At 40.0% G+C, this 17,387-nt stretch overlaps 3 protein-coding genes across 4 annotated transcripts in view; 1 reads left to right on the top strand and 2 right to left on the bottom strand.

The window, feature by feature from the left end:
• The first annotated feature begins 403 nt into the window (after positions 1-403).
• On the top strand, positions 404-1,442 carry LOC112488182 (uncharacterized protein C3orf85). 2 transcript variants are annotated; one of them, XM_025063281.1, is made up of 5 exons: positions 404-543; positions 678-713; positions 836-960; positions 1,047-1,132; positions 1,243-1,442. In XM_025063281.1, the coding sequence occupies exons 2-5, from the start codon at positions 680-682 to the stop codon at positions 1,316-1,318; spliced, it is 321 nt and encodes a 106-aa protein (XP_024919049.1). In that variant the 5' UTR covers positions 404-543; positions 678-679; the 3' UTR covers positions 1,319-1,442. The 2 variants fall into 2 exon arrangements, with proteins under 2 accessions (XP_024919049.1, XP_024919050.1); XM_025063282.1 differs by lacking the exon at positions 404-543 and having other exon boundaries at positions 572-713.
• Positions 1,443-1,556: 114 nt separating this feature from the next.
• On the bottom strand, positions 1,557-5,976 carry LOC103391039 (neuronal acetylcholine receptor subunit non-alpha-2-like). The gene is made up of 6 exons (XM_008327152.3): positions 5,709-5,976; positions 4,905-5,056; positions 3,778-3,822; positions 3,436-3,545; positions 2,454-3,363; positions 1,557-2,247 (listed from the first exon to the last, which is right to left on the bottom strand). The coding sequence occupies exons 1-6, from the start codon at positions 5,782-5,784 to the stop codon at positions 2,083-2,085; spliced, it is 1,458 nt and encodes a 485-aa protein (XP_008325374.1). The 5' UTR covers positions 5,785-5,976; the 3' UTR covers positions 1,557-2,082.
• Positions 5,977-11,742: 5,766 nt separating this feature from the next.
• Positions 11,743-17,387, bottom strand: part of LOC103391046 (neuronal acetylcholine receptor subunit alpha-3-like) — an 11,415-nt gene continuing 5,770 nt past the window's right edge. Inside the window, exons 2-7 of the mRNA XM_008327158.3 lie at positions 14,734-14,873; positions 14,590-14,634; positions 14,409-14,518; positions 14,116-14,323; positions 12,834-13,862; positions 11,743-12,201 (exon numbers count right to left, since the gene is read on the bottom strand). Coding sequence (XP_008325380.1) covers positions 12,076-12,201; positions 12,834-13,862; positions 14,116-14,323; positions 14,409-14,518; positions 14,590-14,634; positions 14,734-14,873 — 1,658 coding nt within the window. The 3' untranslated portion in view covers positions 11,743-12,075. The remainder of the gene's footprint in view (positions 12,202-12,833; positions 13,863-14,115; positions 14,324-14,408; positions 14,519-14,589; positions 14,635-14,733; positions 14,874-17,387) is intronic.

Genomic DNA, 17,387 nt, shown 5'->3' with positions numbered 1-17,387 from the left:
TTGGCTAAGTAGTTTCTTCAGATTCATCTTGAAATACCCAAAACTACCTAAAAGTTACTTGGTTTTTTAAATTGTGCCGCAGGACACGGGTAAACTGCGGGTCAGCTTTACCTGGGGTTATGTCGCCACCAAGTGGAAGCATTGTTGATGTTCAAAATTGACTGCTTAACTTAAATCTTAAACTTGAAAACGCAAAACCATTTTCATCAAATGCATCATTGAGACAACTTAGTTTACTCGGTGAAAGAACCTAGCTGTGCAGTGAGACAGCGCCATCTTTATGTCGAATCTCTCGGCCTGACTTGTTCCAATGGAAAATGTGTCGGTGTGTATTTTCTGGTGGACCGTTGCTCACTGGCACTCACATAAGTGAATACTTTGAGAGTCGGTGTGACGCTTGACTCCCTTCATTCCTCCCCCACGGCTCCTGGTGAGGATTGGTGAAAGAAACTCCTGTTCGACTTCTCACTGGGCTGAGACTTTTCTGGGCTTTCTGAGGACACTGACATTTCAAAGATCAACAGCTTACTGCACAGCCCACAGGTAAACCTTATTGTAATGACATAAATAAACTCAGTTTTTTTGTTAGTTTTTTTGTTTTGTTTTGTTTTCACTGTGTGGACCATTAAATGAACTGCAGGCAAACATTTATTGGACATTATTTTGCTGTTTTACAGAGATGAAGATTGTGATCCTTATGGCTCTTCTGTGTGGTAGGTCCCAAGTCAATCAATCAATAACCTGGGAATTAAATTCAATTACATTCTATGTTTAATTTGCGTCAGACTTCCTTTCAGAATACCTAACTTTTTTTTTTTTTTTTTTACTTGTTCAGGGACTCTCGCAGCCCCATTTATGAAGGGAGAACAGGCAAAACAGTTCATGAGGCTGAAGAGACAGGCTGGATACTGGGATCCACACCACTCTCAGAACGTGTGGGGTTACACTGTTCAAGAACAGGTGACATGAAAACACAAACACTAATTGTTTGATTTGAGTTTGTTGGGGGGGGGTTGTTTGTGTTTTGACACGTTTCTCTCTTTCAGGTTAATGAGTACTGGACCGCCCTCCGTACTGATGCCCAGTACTACATGGACATGAGTCACCTGATGTTTGACCCCTCTGTGGCAGAGTGAGTGACATCGTCATTAATTAAAATTTACGCATAATGGCAGTGCAATTCAGTCAATTTACTTTCAATTATTCCCCACTTTTGTATCTTTTTTCATCTGCTGGTTTCAGTGAAAACAGCCGAAGGTATGTGGAGATGCTGCGTCACGCAAGGGCTCACCTGGACACCCAGCTTGGCAGTCAATAAAACCGTCCGTCTCTATCATTCTTAATCATATTATATATATAACACCAAAAATATTATAATAATTATCACATTTTTAAAAGCACATTTATTATTTTTCATTTTTACATTCAGGCTCAGATTAAAATGTAGATTAATGGATGTACTCCCCTTGATGGCCACTAGATGGCTATCGACTATTAATAATTTTGTTAAATTGATCGGTAAATAGCCTTCATGTTGTTACTTTGTACGGTGAGACAATTTGGTTTGATGACTGACAAAAATTTCGTTTCACGAAACAACATCATAATTATGCAGAAAAACAATGATTTTACTTCGAATAGATTTATTTGATGTGTTAAAATAGATCTGGACATATATAAATACAGTGCATTTCAAGAAGGTAACATGTTGTAGTATTTAATTGTTTTAATCAGACACGGATTTGGAGATTATTTTTACATACATATTTTGCATTACACGTGCATGGCCCCAATCAATTTTTGTTTAATTTTTGTTGCTTCTGTTGATATAATTCAACGACAACATTAAAATAAAGAACTGACAGTGCTGTTTTGTGCTTCAGTTATGCAATGAAATTACACAGCAGAGTATTTCTGTCATGTGTGAATACTGTAAAACAAAAGCAGTCAATGTTTAAAAGTCAATTTACTAAAAAATAAACTAAAAAATGTTTGAAACCTGCTAAAGTCTAGAAACACTGTATCTTAGCTTGTTCCCTCATTCAAAACAAAGAGTTTCATTTAATTATGATGTTCTAGGTTCTAGTGTAGAGGAGGACTGTAACTTGCATTTGTAAGTGGAATTTTTAAGAACATCTGCAGAGCTGGGGTGAAGATGAGGATGGTGCCCAGTATGGAGACAGTGAGGAAGGCCCACAGAAAGATCCGGTCTAACACCTGGGCCACGAACTTCCAGTCTTGAACCACCTGGGAAAAAGAAACAGCAAAAAGTCTTAACTGGAAACATTGCTAGTACTCAGGATGCACTAATACCAGTATCAGTATTTGTCCTGATGCTTAAATAAAATACTTAGACTCATATACCAAATACTCCATGATGGCTTTTAACCACAACCAGCTGCACATTTGTATAACTTTACTGTTTGAACAGTTTAGATTATTACTTCACGCACCTCTCGGATGAAGTGCTCCTTCTGTATGTGTCTGCTGATGTATCTCACTGAACCGACCACCTTCTCCAACATGGCGGGCCAGGCTTCGTCCTCCTTTCCCTCAGACGGTGTCGGTCCGTGGCCTGTGCCCCTTTGGCCTCCTCTCTGTCCCCCAGAGCGAGGCCTCAGCTCAGGGCTGTCTGGAGCCAGCTCAGGGTAGTGGTAGCGGTCAATGTGTCCACGCATGCACAGCATCTTGGGAAGCTTTTGGAGGAAGAGACTGCGCACCCACGGTGACATGGGATGATAAGTCGCTGAGGAACGATGGTGGACGTTGATGACAAAGACGGTGACGATGATGGAGAGCGTGACGAAGATCATGATGAAGAGCAGGTACTCTCCAATCAGTGGAATGACCTTCGAAGAGGAGGGGATGATCTCCTCGATGACCAAGAGGAACACAGTTAGTGACACAAGGACAGAGGTTGAAAGTGAGAGTTTTTCTCCCTCATCTGAGGGAAGATAAAACACCAAGACTGTGAGGAAAGACAAACCCAGACAAGGAATGATGAGGAAGAGTGTGTAGAAGAGCGGAAGCCTCTTCAAAATAAAAGAGTATGTGATGAAGGGGTATGAATACAGGTCATCCTTCCTGTTTCCTATGGCACCTGTGGCATTGAGGATTTCCCACTCTCCGTTGTCAAAGAAGTCTTTGCGGTCCACCTGAGTGTCCATGAGGAGCAGGTCCACCATGTTACCATCATACGTCCAGGAGCCAAACTTCATCGTGCAGTTCTGGCGGTCGAAAGGGAAATAGGTAACATCCATGGTGCAGGCAGACTTGTAGCTGGCAGGAGGCGTCCATGTTATGAGACCATTGTATTTGACAATGGCTTTGGTCATAAGGGAGCCCTCAAATCGCCCGTCAGCACTGAGGAAACATGATAATCATAGGGTAAAGATAATTGTTTCTACTTAAATTGTTCAATAATGGAAATCCTACTTTTCGTAGAGAACGATGTCTGGGAGCCAGATATTTTCAGAAGGAACTCTGATGGAAGTGATTCCTCCATATTTTTCTGGATTCCATCTGAGCTTGTAATCAATCCACTCCTGAAAAAAACCAAAGTCAACGTGATGACGTGATCATAAGCTCTGCTGTGCACTTAATATTTTTTCATAAAACACATTCCTGTTTAATGCAAGAGTGTTTCGGATCCAAACAAATCATACTTTTTACCATGTTGCTCAGTGTATGTCATTTGATTTTGCATTTTTTCCTTCAGAGTATAGCTTTTAAGAGACTGATTGTAAAATTGCAGACCATATTTTTCTTTCCCTTTACCTGACGGAGCCAAACATTTGTCGTCATAAGCTGGTTCTTCTCATCCTAAAGACAGAGAAAACAGAGCTTGTAAAACAGAAAATTGCTTAAAAATTGACAAAAAAATTAAACAATCTGTAGAACCTGCCCTTAGCAACACTTACTGTGTAAAGGGAAGACTATTTTTCTTTTACCTCCTAATATTTATTTGAACAATTAAAAAAGAAAAACAGGAGAATAAAAAAAAACAAAAGATATCAACAACATTGTTAAATGTATCCACCCTCAGTTTTTCCTGTCAGAGTGGGTTTCATATTTCTGTGATCACACAAAGCAGAGGTGAACCATAATCTAATCTAGCAACGTGCAGCAGCCCAGAAAGTCTCAAAGGACGGTCAAGGCCAGCTGCTGCCCTTCTGTTTGGCTCTCTGTCCCACATACTACCTAAAAAAAATAAAAAAAACATCCAGCCTGTATGTGTATTTTTATCAAAGCATATATATGTCAGATGAAAGAAGGGAAAGTTTGGATAAATATTTAAGGCAAAGCAGAGTGGCTTCACTTTTAGCCTCATCCATGTTCCCTGTTCGAACACCTAAACTGGCAAAAGCCATCAGAGCAAGACTCTGAAATATTAAAGAATCCTTTTAAATGGAGGGAAAGAAAGTGAGAGAGAGATGGAGAGAGAGAGGGGGAAAGACAGAGAGAGAGAGAATGAGAGAGGGCTTGTGCGGTGGCAGATGCTAAAAAAAGCATGCGCTCCTATATTTCAGCACCATGGAAAGCTCCCAAGCACAACATTGAAAATGCATTGTTTTCTAACAAATCACTGTGTAACAAAAAGCCAACGGTTGACGTGTGTGAGACAACTGACAGATAACTGACCAATGCATGAGCTGTAACATGAGTAACATAACATGACATTGTATTACATTTAATACAGGCTAAAATCACAGACTAATGCCTTCGGTGCTAAAGGTTACTGGCAGGAGTCCAACTACTGTAGTCCCCAAAACATTATTGTTAATTTCTCTGTTGTATTTGACATTTCTTTAACTTGATTTCAGTGAGGGCTTTACTTGTATTTTAGCACTAGAATACCGTGCTGCATTGATATTTCTAGTTAGTGTTTCTACTTTCACACTCACCACATCAACCAGCTGCGAGATCTTGAGTCCAAAGCGAACTTTAATCGTGTCATTAGCACGTAGGATTGGCCTGACCCAGCGCTGGTAACCCTGGAAAAGGTTGGTCAGTAGAGCGTCCTCCATCTCAGCCAAGGACACAAAGTCACTTTTGTCTGGAAGAAAAAACATGGACAAAACATCTTTGTCAATGTCCCTTTATTTTTGTTCTTATTGCATAGTTAAAATAGTTAATGGTCAAGATGGCAGGGTGGGGGGGGGGTGAATGGGCAGGAATAGAGATAAGAGATAAGGTATCTGTGAGCACGTCAGCATTTCTGTTGGCCTCAGGTTATATGATCTCTGCAGACGGATGATGATAAACAACTGGGAGACAGCCATATGAACAGACACAGAGACAGACGTCATTGTTATTATTATTTTATCATCTTTATCATCATCATCATCATCATCATCATCATCATCATCATCGTTAGGCTGTTCGTGTCTATTTAATACCATATTGAGGTTTTAAATGCAGTCACGTGTCCACGTAGACAAAGACAACATAGGAGGACATTAAGGAGATAAAGTACTAATCTGTGCTAAACTTTCCAACTTATTTAAAGAAACAGTAGACTCGTTGGTTCAGATCTAATTCACGTTGGGCAAAGAACGGGTTTTACTTTCAGCGTCATGGTCACATGGTCAAATGCTAAGCGAAAATTTCACAGTGTCTTTGGGGCAGAAATTTAAAAGCGGCGAAAATTTCACAGTGTCTTTGGGGCAAAAATTTAAAAGCGCAACATTTCAAACTGCTTCTCTCACCTGCTTTGTTCTCCAAACCCCTCGAAGAGGAGATCCACAGAAGGAGGAAGCCGAGGACAAACAACTTCATGGTCATGCTGCCTCCTGGTCCCGGCTACAGACTTGGAGGTGGCTGCTGTGAGTAAAATCCAAATGTCAGAAATGCATGGGTTGTCATCGGTGATGCGCTTTAAAAAATGGACATCTGCCACAATGGAGCATGTGGCTGGTGTCAACACACTGGGACTCCAGGTGGAGCGTCACGAAAGGCGGCTGTCAGCTAACGAGGAGGAGGAGGAGGAGGTGGAGAAGGAGGAGACAGGAAACAGAGAAGATGATGGGGTGGAGCTAGAGTTTGGAGTTTAAAAACCTGCTATAAAACCTTTTCTTTTCCACATATGTGATTATAAGGAAATTGAACTCTTAATATTAGATTTAATATAGAATGTTTACCAAATGATTTCCCAATCTCTAAAAAAAAACATTTTAAATTGTTGACAATTAGTAGCATGTTTTCACTGCGTCAAATACGTGTTATGGACTCCGTTAAAATAAAAGAGAGGTCACTTAGCAAATGTCGTGAGCGCTGTTACAAACTTAGACCATGACCAGCGGTTATCTGGAATTAAATAACCTTTAATAAGGTTCCTGTTGTATGAGAAGACAATAATCTGTACTGAGGCGGAAGAGTTGAATGTCGCACAGCACGTCATAAACAACATAAACTCTTCAATCAAACCAGTCTGCGCAATCTGTGGAAAACTAAAAGTCAACGAAAAACTTAAAGTTGCTTTCTGGTCATGTTGTCGTTTCAAAACGGTAATTGGAGGATAAAACAAACTGTGTAAATAAAAAACAAACATTAAGGTAAATCCTTGTTTGACTCTATGGCAGACACTGCTTTTATAATAATAACTTCAATTTTAACTTGAATTTATTCATAATTTAACATAATAATTTCCAAGTTTTGTAACTTTTTATGCATTGACATTTCCCAGATAAACATAAAATAGACGCTGCAGGAACTCTGAATAAACACAAAACTCCAGTGTCTTTTATTATTATTAAAACACAAAAGCACACATTTTCTTCATTTATTTCCCTTCCTCTCTCCCTTTGCCGTTGATCCCTCATCCTGCGTGCTTTTCCTCCTTCTCCTCCTCCCTGGGTGGAGGTGATGGGGATAACTGCAGGCTGATTATCCCAATGAAATTATCCTGATTTTCTGCTCTACTTGGAGCCGTGGGGTAGGCAGCTGCTGCTTTGAGAGTCCCCTACGCCTCGCTTCTCATCACAGGGAAACATAAATACTTGCAGACTGAAAACCTGCTGGTCTCTTCCTGGACGGTGAAGCATCTGAGCAGAGCATGGGCGACCGTGTGGTGTTAGTCACTGTAGTCTGTGAGTGAGGGCGAAACAGAGAAGAAAGTCACTGTGGTCTGAGTGTCAGAAACCTGATGGTTTGTTAAGGTTTTCTGCTTAGAGTCATTGTTGTTGTTGTTGTTGAGCTAATGATTGAAATTAGCATAATCTAGCTAGAAATAATTATAGAAACAAGAGAGAAAAAAAACAGAACAGCACTGAAGGCCTAGTGTTAATCTGTTTGTTATGGAAAGAATTTGAAATACATTTTAAAGGCTTCAACACTATTCAAAAAATATATACAGACTAATGGGAAACACAAAAAAGCAGTGTTAGCCAAACAGAGTACTTGGAACTGTGTTTTAGCAGTTTTAAATTAATGGTTTTGTAGAAGATTTTAGTTTCTGACAAACCTGGCAAACCACGTAAAAAAAGTATTTAAACAAACAAACAAAAAAAAACCCAAACAAATAAATAAAAGATGACTTTAATAAAAATGATTTGCTGTCAGACATGAGTGAACTCTGGACTTCACCAGTCACATAAACCAGTGATGGAGTGGAAACAGTGAGCTTAGCTACGCAGCAGACGGCAGACACGAAATATTCATTGAGCTGTAAGACGATAGTCTGAACCTTAATGGCCAGCACTGCTTTTCCTTTTGTTGTTTTTTTCTGAATGACAGACAAAATGAAAAGATCGGAGAGAGTTTGAAATACAAGCTCCCAGGACGGGGTCACAACACAGTGTTACAGTGTGCTCCAACAAAAAGGTCAAGGGTTTGAATCCAGTGTTGAGCCAGTATATCTTTGACAGGTCAGCGAAGGGTTGTAGAAGGGGTTTGTTGACGTCCCCTAAAAAATCACAAGTAAAAATAAGGTCAGATCTAGAATTTTATTGGTCATTCAAAATATATTTATATATTTTTATTTTTATACTTACAAAAAATCATTTAAAATGACAGAAAAAAATAGAAAATGTCAGGTACACTTTTAAAATGGGTTTTAATAAATACTTTATTTTATTTTAACAATTCTGTCTGACAGAAGTTATTATCTTTATTTAAATAATGGTATTAATGTCAATTATTATGTCAATTATACTAAGTATTACATCTATATTTAGGAGCCATTATTTAGAACAAAAAAGAAAAAACTTTCGTGATTGCATTAATTACATTTAAATTTCACATGACAAAAGACATTATTTTTATTAATTATAACTCTTCCTCCTGCACGTTCCAAAGATCATGACTGCCACTGAAGTCAGGACACCGCGTTGTCCATTTCGTGTGTGTAAAACCGCTGACTCATGTTCCCCTGAACGTTGCACTCTGACACAGATTGAGTCTGATGGACCCTGGCTTTGTCATCTCAGTATATGTCTGTGCCATCAGGCAAAGACAAGATCTATTACGGCAGCACACGACTGCTGAAACTAAAGCTGACAAACCGAGACCAACCCAGATCATAACATTCACCCCCACAGGCCATGAGCAGTGGCCACAGGGCATGATTGTTGCATCACTTCATCTGCTTTTCGTCTCACTGTATACTATTTTCGCTTGAACCTGCAAAAGTGCAGTAGTAGGCTGCTGTGGAGGCCTGTACAGAGCAACTGTTTTACACTTCTAGGTTTACGGAGAAATACCTCCATCCATATATCCATCTATCGATCACAATTATGTTAAGTTTATGTTGAAGTATAACTCAATGAATTTGTGAAAGAATTTGTGTAGTAAATACAACATAAATACATACATACATAAATCTGAATGTGTGTATGTATATATATATGTTTGCAAAAAAAGAGTTTGATAAATAGATAGATGTATTATTACTGGTATATAATACTAACATAAAACAAAAACTGCCTATCCTAACATGTGTTTTATTTATTTAGCAGTAACCCTCAGCTCATTTGAGACCCCTGCTCTCATCATTAGGCCTCAGCTGCCAGAGGTTTGTACGATATTCAACATTTTCGTCCAAATCCCTAGGGTGTTTTCACTCTTCTTCTTGTGAAAATGTCATGACTTTCACTGTTAAAACAGCAAGTAACTCTACACCTACGCTGCTGTATGAGTCCTACCATCTATAATAGCAGCAATTTAAGAAAATCTTAAATTGCTGCTATTGCTCTCGGCAATATTTTTAGCCGATTGCAAATAGTCTTATATAAATTTAATACGTTCTCCTATGGAAAATAAATATACTACATTAGTTTAATAACTTATTACCAGTTAAGTATGCTAATCCTTGCCAACAGGCAGTGACTTAACACTCTTTAAGTACAGTTTATGTCGGTTTTAAACCCTAATAAGATCAGACACCCTTTTGTTCCTCTTTTGACTTAAAAAAAATTAATGTATCTATAAATATCCATCTGAGTAGAATTCAAAGACGGCTCTTTGTTGGTGAGCTTGTGTCCTCACTATTCTACTTTAGGAAACGGCGATTTATGTGCATGAACAGGCTGTTCAAGTGTGTGTGTGTGTGTGTCAGAAAGCTCCCACTGGAATGAATTATTTAGAGGAGAGTCTACTTTACTTATCCACAGTTGACTGACTGCAGGCACATACCATCCTGCTCCCAATGACATCAAGAGTCTGTCCGGATTTACCATCAGGCCCTGCTGCATTATGACTCATCTCAGCCAGCATTTCCAATCTGACCCTTCCTGCTCTTGTGTCATCCCCAGGAGATGGCGCAATAAAAGATTATTGTTTAATGGGTCTTCCAAAAATGAAGACATACATAGACAGCAGAAGACTACAGCGGCTGATGAATGTTTTTTTTTAAAACTCCAGATGAATTCATAGTTAAAAACAATCAAATTTTGATTGTGAGAAGAAGAAGAAAAATACCTTTGACAACCGAGCTTTCTGTTGCTTCCCATTTCTAAGCACAGTCAGGAATATGTAAAATATTTATCCGTGAGGCCGGCTTAATAATGTAATATCTCTCTATTTAGCCCCAACAGCTCCATTCTGACTGCCACACAGTCAGTCAAGTAGTTTAAAAGGATCCAATACTGTTGAATCTCCAGAACTGCAACAAATCCAGATTAAAGTGTTTGCAGATCTGGACGAGCAGAAAATACCATGTTTATATTTTTACACAGCTCCAATTTACATAGGATATAAATACACACAAATTGATGCTTGAATGCAAGCTTGAAAAAATCCCTCACTCTTGTGAGGTTGACTTTCTGTTCGACGTTTGAAAGGTAGCTGACTGTGGTGGAGATTTTGAAAATATTCAAAACATCACCTTAAAAAAAACACCACAATCAGAGCGGTGTTGTCTACAGTATGGCACACAGTGTAGCGAGGACTGTCGTGACCTGTGCATCAGAGACCAACCAGCCGCTGTATTAGAGGCTGCAACAACAAACTACAGCTCAGCAAAATAGTTATTGACCACAATGAGATATTTTAGTTCAAGTCCATGAACGTTTTTATTATCAGAAATACTTGTGCTTCTGGACATTTAAAGTCACTTTTAATAGTGTTACTCGCAAAGGGTGATTTAAAGATTGACCGTGTATGAATGTACTGATAATGTGAATTTATTCGGTGTGTATAAACTACTTGCTGTGTGTGGATTATTATCCTCGACAGTGTAGTGATGTCCACAGGAGTCTTTCCACTCCAGAGTTCGTGCATAACTGAGTTGAAGGAACAGGGAGAGAAAAACGTCATTTGCAGGATTAAAAACAAAAAGAAAAAAACTATCTGAAAATGTTATCCTGACAATACAGGTCTGTACCAACAACACAAAAAACAGTTTTTAACTACTTCACAGATCTCAAAAATGTGCCGTTCTGTTCAAGTGATCTGTGACATAGTGCTATTGAACACAAAACCTCTGTGTTCTGTCAGACTTTGTCTTCAGACCAGAGACTCTTCCTCTGTCGCGTTGGTTGTGCTTTTTATATTAAATCTCTGTGTGTATTACTGAACACAAACGCCACACATGCCTGGACAACACACAGGGTCTACATCGTTAGGGATACATTGCAATTAATAGTGTATTAAGTACAGATGTGTAATTCCTAAAGATGACTGTATGTGGTGCAGTAGCCAAGACTGCGTCATGTGGAGTCCTGATCATCCTGAGATGCTAAGCTAATATGAATGTGACCCCGATGACCAGGCTAACCCCTAAAAAAAATTGATCTCATCCAAATTATTTCCTAATATAAATAAACAACAGCAGTGTAAATTTGACATGTGCAAGAACGAGGTGAGGAAAGGGAGTCAAGATAGAAAAAAGAAACTGGAGGCAGTGACAGGTTAGAAAATGACATGGCAGAGGGGAGAAATAGGCAGAGGTGGTGGAGAGAAATGTCAACATCACATGTTTACAAAGGCGGAGGGGGAACACAGGCATTGGATGAATGTTGATGGAGCAAAAGGTGGAAAGGTGGGGGAAGGTAGAGGAGTAAAATAATGGAAATGATGGAAAGATAGAAAGAACACATGGCATTTTCAGAAATGTTTACACACATTTTTTTTGTTTTGTTTTGCCTGAGCCTAAGGTAATTTGAGCAGATTCAAAAAGCATATATCTGTACACACCAAGAGACACGTGTTTGTCTGTCCTTCCTGCAGTCCAGATTCCCCCCATTAGGAAATTCAGTATCAGATAAATAGTTTGTCTGTCCTTCCTGCAGTCCAGATCCCCCCCACCCCCATTAGGAAATTCAGTATCAGAAACAAATGTGATCCCTGACTTCTCAGCAGCTGTGTTCCCAAAAGTCTAATTAAAACAGACTCACCTCTGCCTTATTGTAGGTGTCATTAATATCTAAATTAGTTTATAATTACCAAATAAAATGAAGTTTTTCAGTACTAGACTAATTATTTTCCTTGTCTTTCATAATATAATAGTGTTAAGTAAATTATAATACAACTAAAAAATAAATAAGAATTGAACAGACTAGTCTCATACTTCATTTAAACTTATTAAAGGGAAAACAAAATGAGACAAGAGGGAGAAATAAAAAGACACGGAGATGTTTCTTATTTTAAGAAGCTGATCAGTGGTTGGAGGAAGAGTCCTATTGTTCCCAGAACGCACACTGTCACAAAAACCCACAAGAAGATCCTGTCGATGACCATGGCAACGTACTTCCAGTCGTCTTCCACCTGCAGGTGTAAAAGTGGGAATAATATTAGCAATGTATGGCAGTGAAAAAAATACAAAATGAAAGTATTGTTAGGAAGTAGGAAGTACACAGTATGTGAAGATACAGTCTTTGACTGTAATATACAACAGTACTGGAGTTATGCAGTATGAATATGTGTGCTCTTTGATCAGCCACACAGGATCAGGGCTTCACACGCCAAGATGCTATTGCGTGGACTTGCATGGAGAATGTCATGTGGTTATTCCACAGGCTTCAAAGAAAGATCACAAGTTTCTAAGAAGAAAAAACCTGAGATGAAGGGACCAACAATATCAACAGCATCCAGACTGTGGAGGAGGCAAACATAAAGCCCTGTATCTGGAACAGACACGCAGCGTAATACTGCCTTTATAGACTAGTATAACTGGATGGTACACCGTTCACTACGTAAGTACTGCAGGTACAGAGTTTCATTTCTTCTCATCTCACCTCATATTTATCTTCCTTCTTATGTTTAGAAACGTGTGTGTGGCCCAGCTTGTGGGCTGGAGTGAATGTTTTAATCTCACTAATTAGGAACTCCTCTTTGTCTTTTTTTTTTAACGTGCTGGTTTAAAAACAAACTGCTAAGACCAACTCGCTGATTCTCACCTCTTTGGCCTTGTTGCGAATCCTCATGTTCTCTGCGATGTACTTGACACTTTCTATGGCCTGTTTGATTTCTGGTGACACCACGGAGAAAGCAACGACGGTGTTGACAGGCGATGAGGCCTTCAGGGCCCTGGGCAGCTTTGGCAGCTCTGATTCCTGGGGACCCTGGGACTGAGGACCCGGAGGAGGAAGAGGGGGAGGTGGAGGTACCAGAGGTGGAGGGACAGGAGTGGGTACCTCCTTTCCTCTGTAAGGAAACCTTCTGTTTATGTCACGTTTCATATCGCGGTTTATGTTAGCGTACTCCATGCAGTTAACGGCTCCTCCTCCTCCTCCTCGTTCAGCTCCTTCTCCTCCTCCTGCACCATCCAGTGATGGACAGCTCATACCTCCAGTTATTCCTCCCACGCTCAGACTTCCTGAGCTACAAGTACTTCCTCCCATGATGCTGTTTCTCCTCTTCTTCTTTACTCCTCCTGTAGCTGTTCCTCCTCCTGCTCCTGCTGTGACAGCCGGTGAGGAGCAGCTCTGGTCAATGGGCCTCTTCATCAACATCACCCTGGGCAGCACTCTAAGGAACACTGCCCGCACCCAGTTGGGCATGGTGTGAGTCATTGGTGTGCGATAGTGGACGTTCAGCACAAAGACAGTGATGACGATGCTGAGTGTGACAAAAATCATGGTGAACAGGAGGTACTCTCCAATCAGAGGGATCACCAGTGACGTTGAAGGTATGGTCTCAGTGATGACCAGCAGGAACACAGTGAGCGAGAGCAGGACGGAGATACACAGGGTGACCTTCTCGCCACAGTCGGATGGGAGGTAAAACACCAGGACTGTGAGGAAGGAGATGAGGAGGCACGGGATGATGAGGTTGATTGTGTAGAAGAGCGGAAGGCGGCGAATGTAGAAGGAGTAGGTGATGTCAGTGTAGATCTCCTCACAGCAGTTATACTTGATGTCGTGCTTGTACCCCGGTGCGTCGATGATCTCCCACTCGCCACTCTCCCAGAAGTCTTTCACGTTAACCTGTCAAGAAAGAGACGACAGAAATGATTTGTTATAAAGAGAAACATCAGAAAGATCGGACCAACCAGGTGAACCTTCTAATGTCTACTCTCCTCTTCCACACACTCTATGGACTCACAGATCCATTCCCTTCACAAACCTTTATCAACCCAACCTGCTGCACAGTCTTTCCAGTAACAAACTTTACTCTAAATTCTCTAAATACAAATTACACCCATAATGACTTGGTCTCCTCCCCCACCAGATTCCTAACCTTTGAGCCTATGAGGACGAGGTCGATCTTGGCCTTGTCGTACGTCCAGGAACCGAACTTCATAGAGCAGTTCTGGTAGTCGAACGGAAAGTAGGTGATGTCCATGGGACAAGAGGATTTGAAGATAGCCGGTGGAACCCAGGTAATGGTGCCGTCAAACTTCAGCAGAGCCTTGGTTTTGTCTTCAACAAGGAAATCTCCCACAGCGCTGTCAACGGTTTATTCAGGGAAACGTCAAATAATCTCATTTAACCATCCAGCATTTCAAAAGAATAAACATATACGTAACTTACTTGTTGTATAAAACAATGTCTGGTCTCCATATTTTGTTTGAAGGAACACGTATTGACTCAATTCCCTCAAATTCAATTGGCATCCATTTCAGTTTGTAATCGTTCCATACCTGAAGGAGAGTTTATACATTTCAGTCATATAATAATACTACAGTCTTTACATTAGGATGAATCCACTCACGTGTCTCAGCCACAGATTGGTTTCCATGATCTGGTTCACCTCATCCTTTGAGGACAAAGACACCAACAAAGTTAGACCTGGATCAGTCAACGTTAGCAATATTTGTGTCAAAGTCTTGTCCAGTCACATCAACTCTGTTCTCACCACTTTAACCAGCTGAGAAATAGAGACCTCGAACTCTACTGTGACTGGATCGGATACATTCTCCACCGGTCGGATGAACTGGTTGTATCTGCGGAACAATCTTCGAAATAATCTGTCCTCTGCTTTTGACGTGAAGCAACCTTTTGGAAAAGAAATCAGATAGGATTGTTGATTGTTGTGTCGAAACAAGAACAAGTGAAAATTGAACTTGTAACTGTCAAGAATTTAAACAACATTAAACAACATTAAAACAGCTGAACAACCAGACGTTCAGGTCACCGTTTGACCGTCAGTCTCTCCCATCATACAGTGCCTTCAAGTCAAATAGTGAGGAACATTTAACACAGTCCCAAACCACGGACCTACAGTACACATCAGCATCAACCGTCTTAGAGATGGAGGAAAGTGCACTTTACCATGAGGTCATGTGGAGCGCTGCACACCAACACACACAGACAGCCCTCACATTTTTGTTTTTACTTAAAAGGAATGAATAAAACATGTTCCCTTAATGTAACATTTTCTGTCTGTGTGAGTCAGAATCCGACCGGTTTACTGTGTACAGACTTTACTGCAAAACAAAGTCCTATTTTTAAAGCCCTGAGATGCAGCATTTAAAATAATTACATGACTGGTTTGCTGTATTTTCAAGTGTTATAAAAATAACACAGATGTGACTTTTATCTCTTGCTGTAAATTTGGTATTTAAAAATACAGTTTTCCATAAGAAAAAAGAAGAGGCCACTGATGTTAAAAAGTTTGAGATGCACTTCTGTGTGTTGTGTTTAAGTAACAAACTCTATATTATTACTCCTTATACAGCCATATACTGTGGCAGTTATTGCTGCAGGGATTACACTCATATATGCTGCAGATCCACTGTAAATATCAGATTACTCTTCGTCTGCCGTCCCTTTTTTTTTCCAGAGACTGGTTCATTTGCTCCATGTTTACAAATCTGACTTCTGAAGGCTGGGGAAATAACTTTTTAATTGATTTTTTTCTCCCTTGGTTTATGGTGAAGGGAGTGCAGTTCTGGCAAATAGGAATGCCTGAAAAGTGCACAGTAAAAACACAACCAACAACCACTTGTTCTCAGACTCAAAATATTCAGCCAATTTAGAATTAAGACTCCAAAAGTCTCTGGGCTAAGGTCAGAGGTCAGAAACTAAAAAACAGACAAGTATTCAGACTAAACATTTAGACAGACTGGAGGCCAAGAAATGATCAAACACCACTTCACATAAAATAACTGTATACTAATCTTCAGTAATACGACTCACAAACTTGTTCTGTTTTATTACTACATTTTAGATTCAGTGAGATGGAAAGTACACACACTGTGGTGCAGACGGAAGCATAAAAGTAGATGAGGAGGAAACTGAGACCATGTTATGACTGTGGAGACAACATAAATCAGTGGGTTCTGTTTTATCTCCCTTTACTGCCACAAATATTAGCTCAACTGTACTTCCTGCTTATTCGGACGAACAAAATATGTCTGGAAAAAAGAGCAAAACCTCTTCTTAAATAAACCTAATTATGACATGAAAGTTAAAAAAAAGCTTCAGTTGGCTAGAACTCTACTGCAGAAAGATTACTGTATGCTACAGAGACCTAAAAAGTTTGGTAAGGTCACCAGCAGGGTGTGCCGAGTCTAATGGAAAGGGCTTTCCCCAGAGACGCTGGTCTAATTTTAGCTTCCTGGTACCTGCCTTAAAAGTCTTTGCTGCTCCCTCGTTCACAGCGCTGCCTCAAATCTGTTTAAGCTTCTAATTGGCCGAGACAAACCCAGGGAAATTAAAATCCGTCACTTAACTGGACCTTTTGTTCGGTGTGACACAATCTTTTCCTGATTTGTTGAGTCACTCCCGTAATTAACCTCTTGGTTGTAGTGCAAATTTACGTTGCCTTAAAAAAAAGTCGTTATGAGACATAATTAAAATAAGCAAAAACCCATCGTTAACAAAAGTAACATTAAGTCAGTGTTAAAATGGTGCTAAATGTCCGCGAGTTATTTGACCTATTGTGCAGGACGTGTTCAAATCCAGTAGATATGGATCGGCTGTGGCATCAGTTGGCCCAGAACCAAGGACCAGTGGCAATGAGGCATTACCAAAGTTTGGACATCAGTGATGAATAAAGGTTTAAAATTGAGGTTAAATACTTAACAGGATTAAAGTGAATAATTATTGACCTTTGTTTTATCAGAGTCCAGCATGTTTAAAGCCTGCTCAAAAAGTCATTCATTCATTCATGTAATATCTGTGCGGAATACTTAACTACTTATACTTAACTCGGTCTAAATATTTACAAGATTTACAGTGAAATTAGCCTGACAGTCAGGTTTATTTTACCAGAAGTTCACTGGGTTTTTTACCTAAAGTCAAGACGTGAATTAAACCCAGAGGTACAAGACTCGTGTCCTGTATCTCCCCATTATGTAGCCGCATAGATTTAGCTTCAGAAATCGTGTTTCTCTGTAGTTACAGGGGCTTAAAGCCCCAGAAAGAACCCTTGTCTGTGCCAGAGGCCCTTTGATCAGGCATGTGTTTAACAGGATGAAGCTGGGAGCTACTGGTGGACAGAAGGAAGGAACTAATTACCCTCCAGTAATCACACGTCTGACACTGTGTGTGTGCATGTGTGCGTGC

The sequence above is a fragment of the Cynoglossus semilaevis genome, chromosome 15 (genome assembly GCF_000523025.1).
Source record: "Cynoglossus semilaevis isolate Cse_v1.0 chromosome 15, Cse_v1.0, whole genome shotgun sequence".
NCBI lineage: Eukaryota > Metazoa > Chordata > Actinopteri > Pleuronectiformes > Cynoglossidae > Cynoglossus > Cynoglossus semilaevis.
This window is presented reverse-complemented; position numbering and strand designations above follow the sequence as displayed.

What these genes read in the sequence shown, in the direction of transcription:
- LOC112488182 (XM_025063281.1), top strand. Translation starts at nt 680, where the DNA reads ATGAAGATTGTGATCCTTATGGCTCTTCTGTGTG. An exon ending in CCTTATGGCTCTTCTGTGTG is followed by an intron (nt 714 to 835) that starts GTAGGTCCCAAG and finishes TTACTTGTTCAG; the next exon opens with GGACTCTCGCAGCCCCATTT. An exon ending in GTTACACTGTTCAAGAACAG is followed by an intron (nt 961 to 1,046) that starts GTGACATGAAAA and finishes TCTCTCTTTCAG; the next exon opens with GTTAATGAGTACTGGACCGC.
- LOC103391039 (XM_008327152.3), bottom strand. Translation starts at nt 5,784, where the DNA reads ATGACCATGAAGTTGTTTGTCCTCGGCTTCCTCCTTCTGTGGATCTCC. An exon ending in GGGTTTGGAGAACAAAGCAG is followed by an intron (nt 5,057 to 5,708) that starts GTGAGAGAAGCA and finishes TTTTTCTTCCAG; the next exon opens with ACAAAAGTGACTTTGTGTCC. An exon ending in GACATCGTTCTCTACGAAAA is followed by an intron (nt 3,364 to 3,435) that starts GTAGGATTTCCA and finishes ATGTTTCCTCAG; the next exon opens with TGCTGACGGGCGATTTGAGG.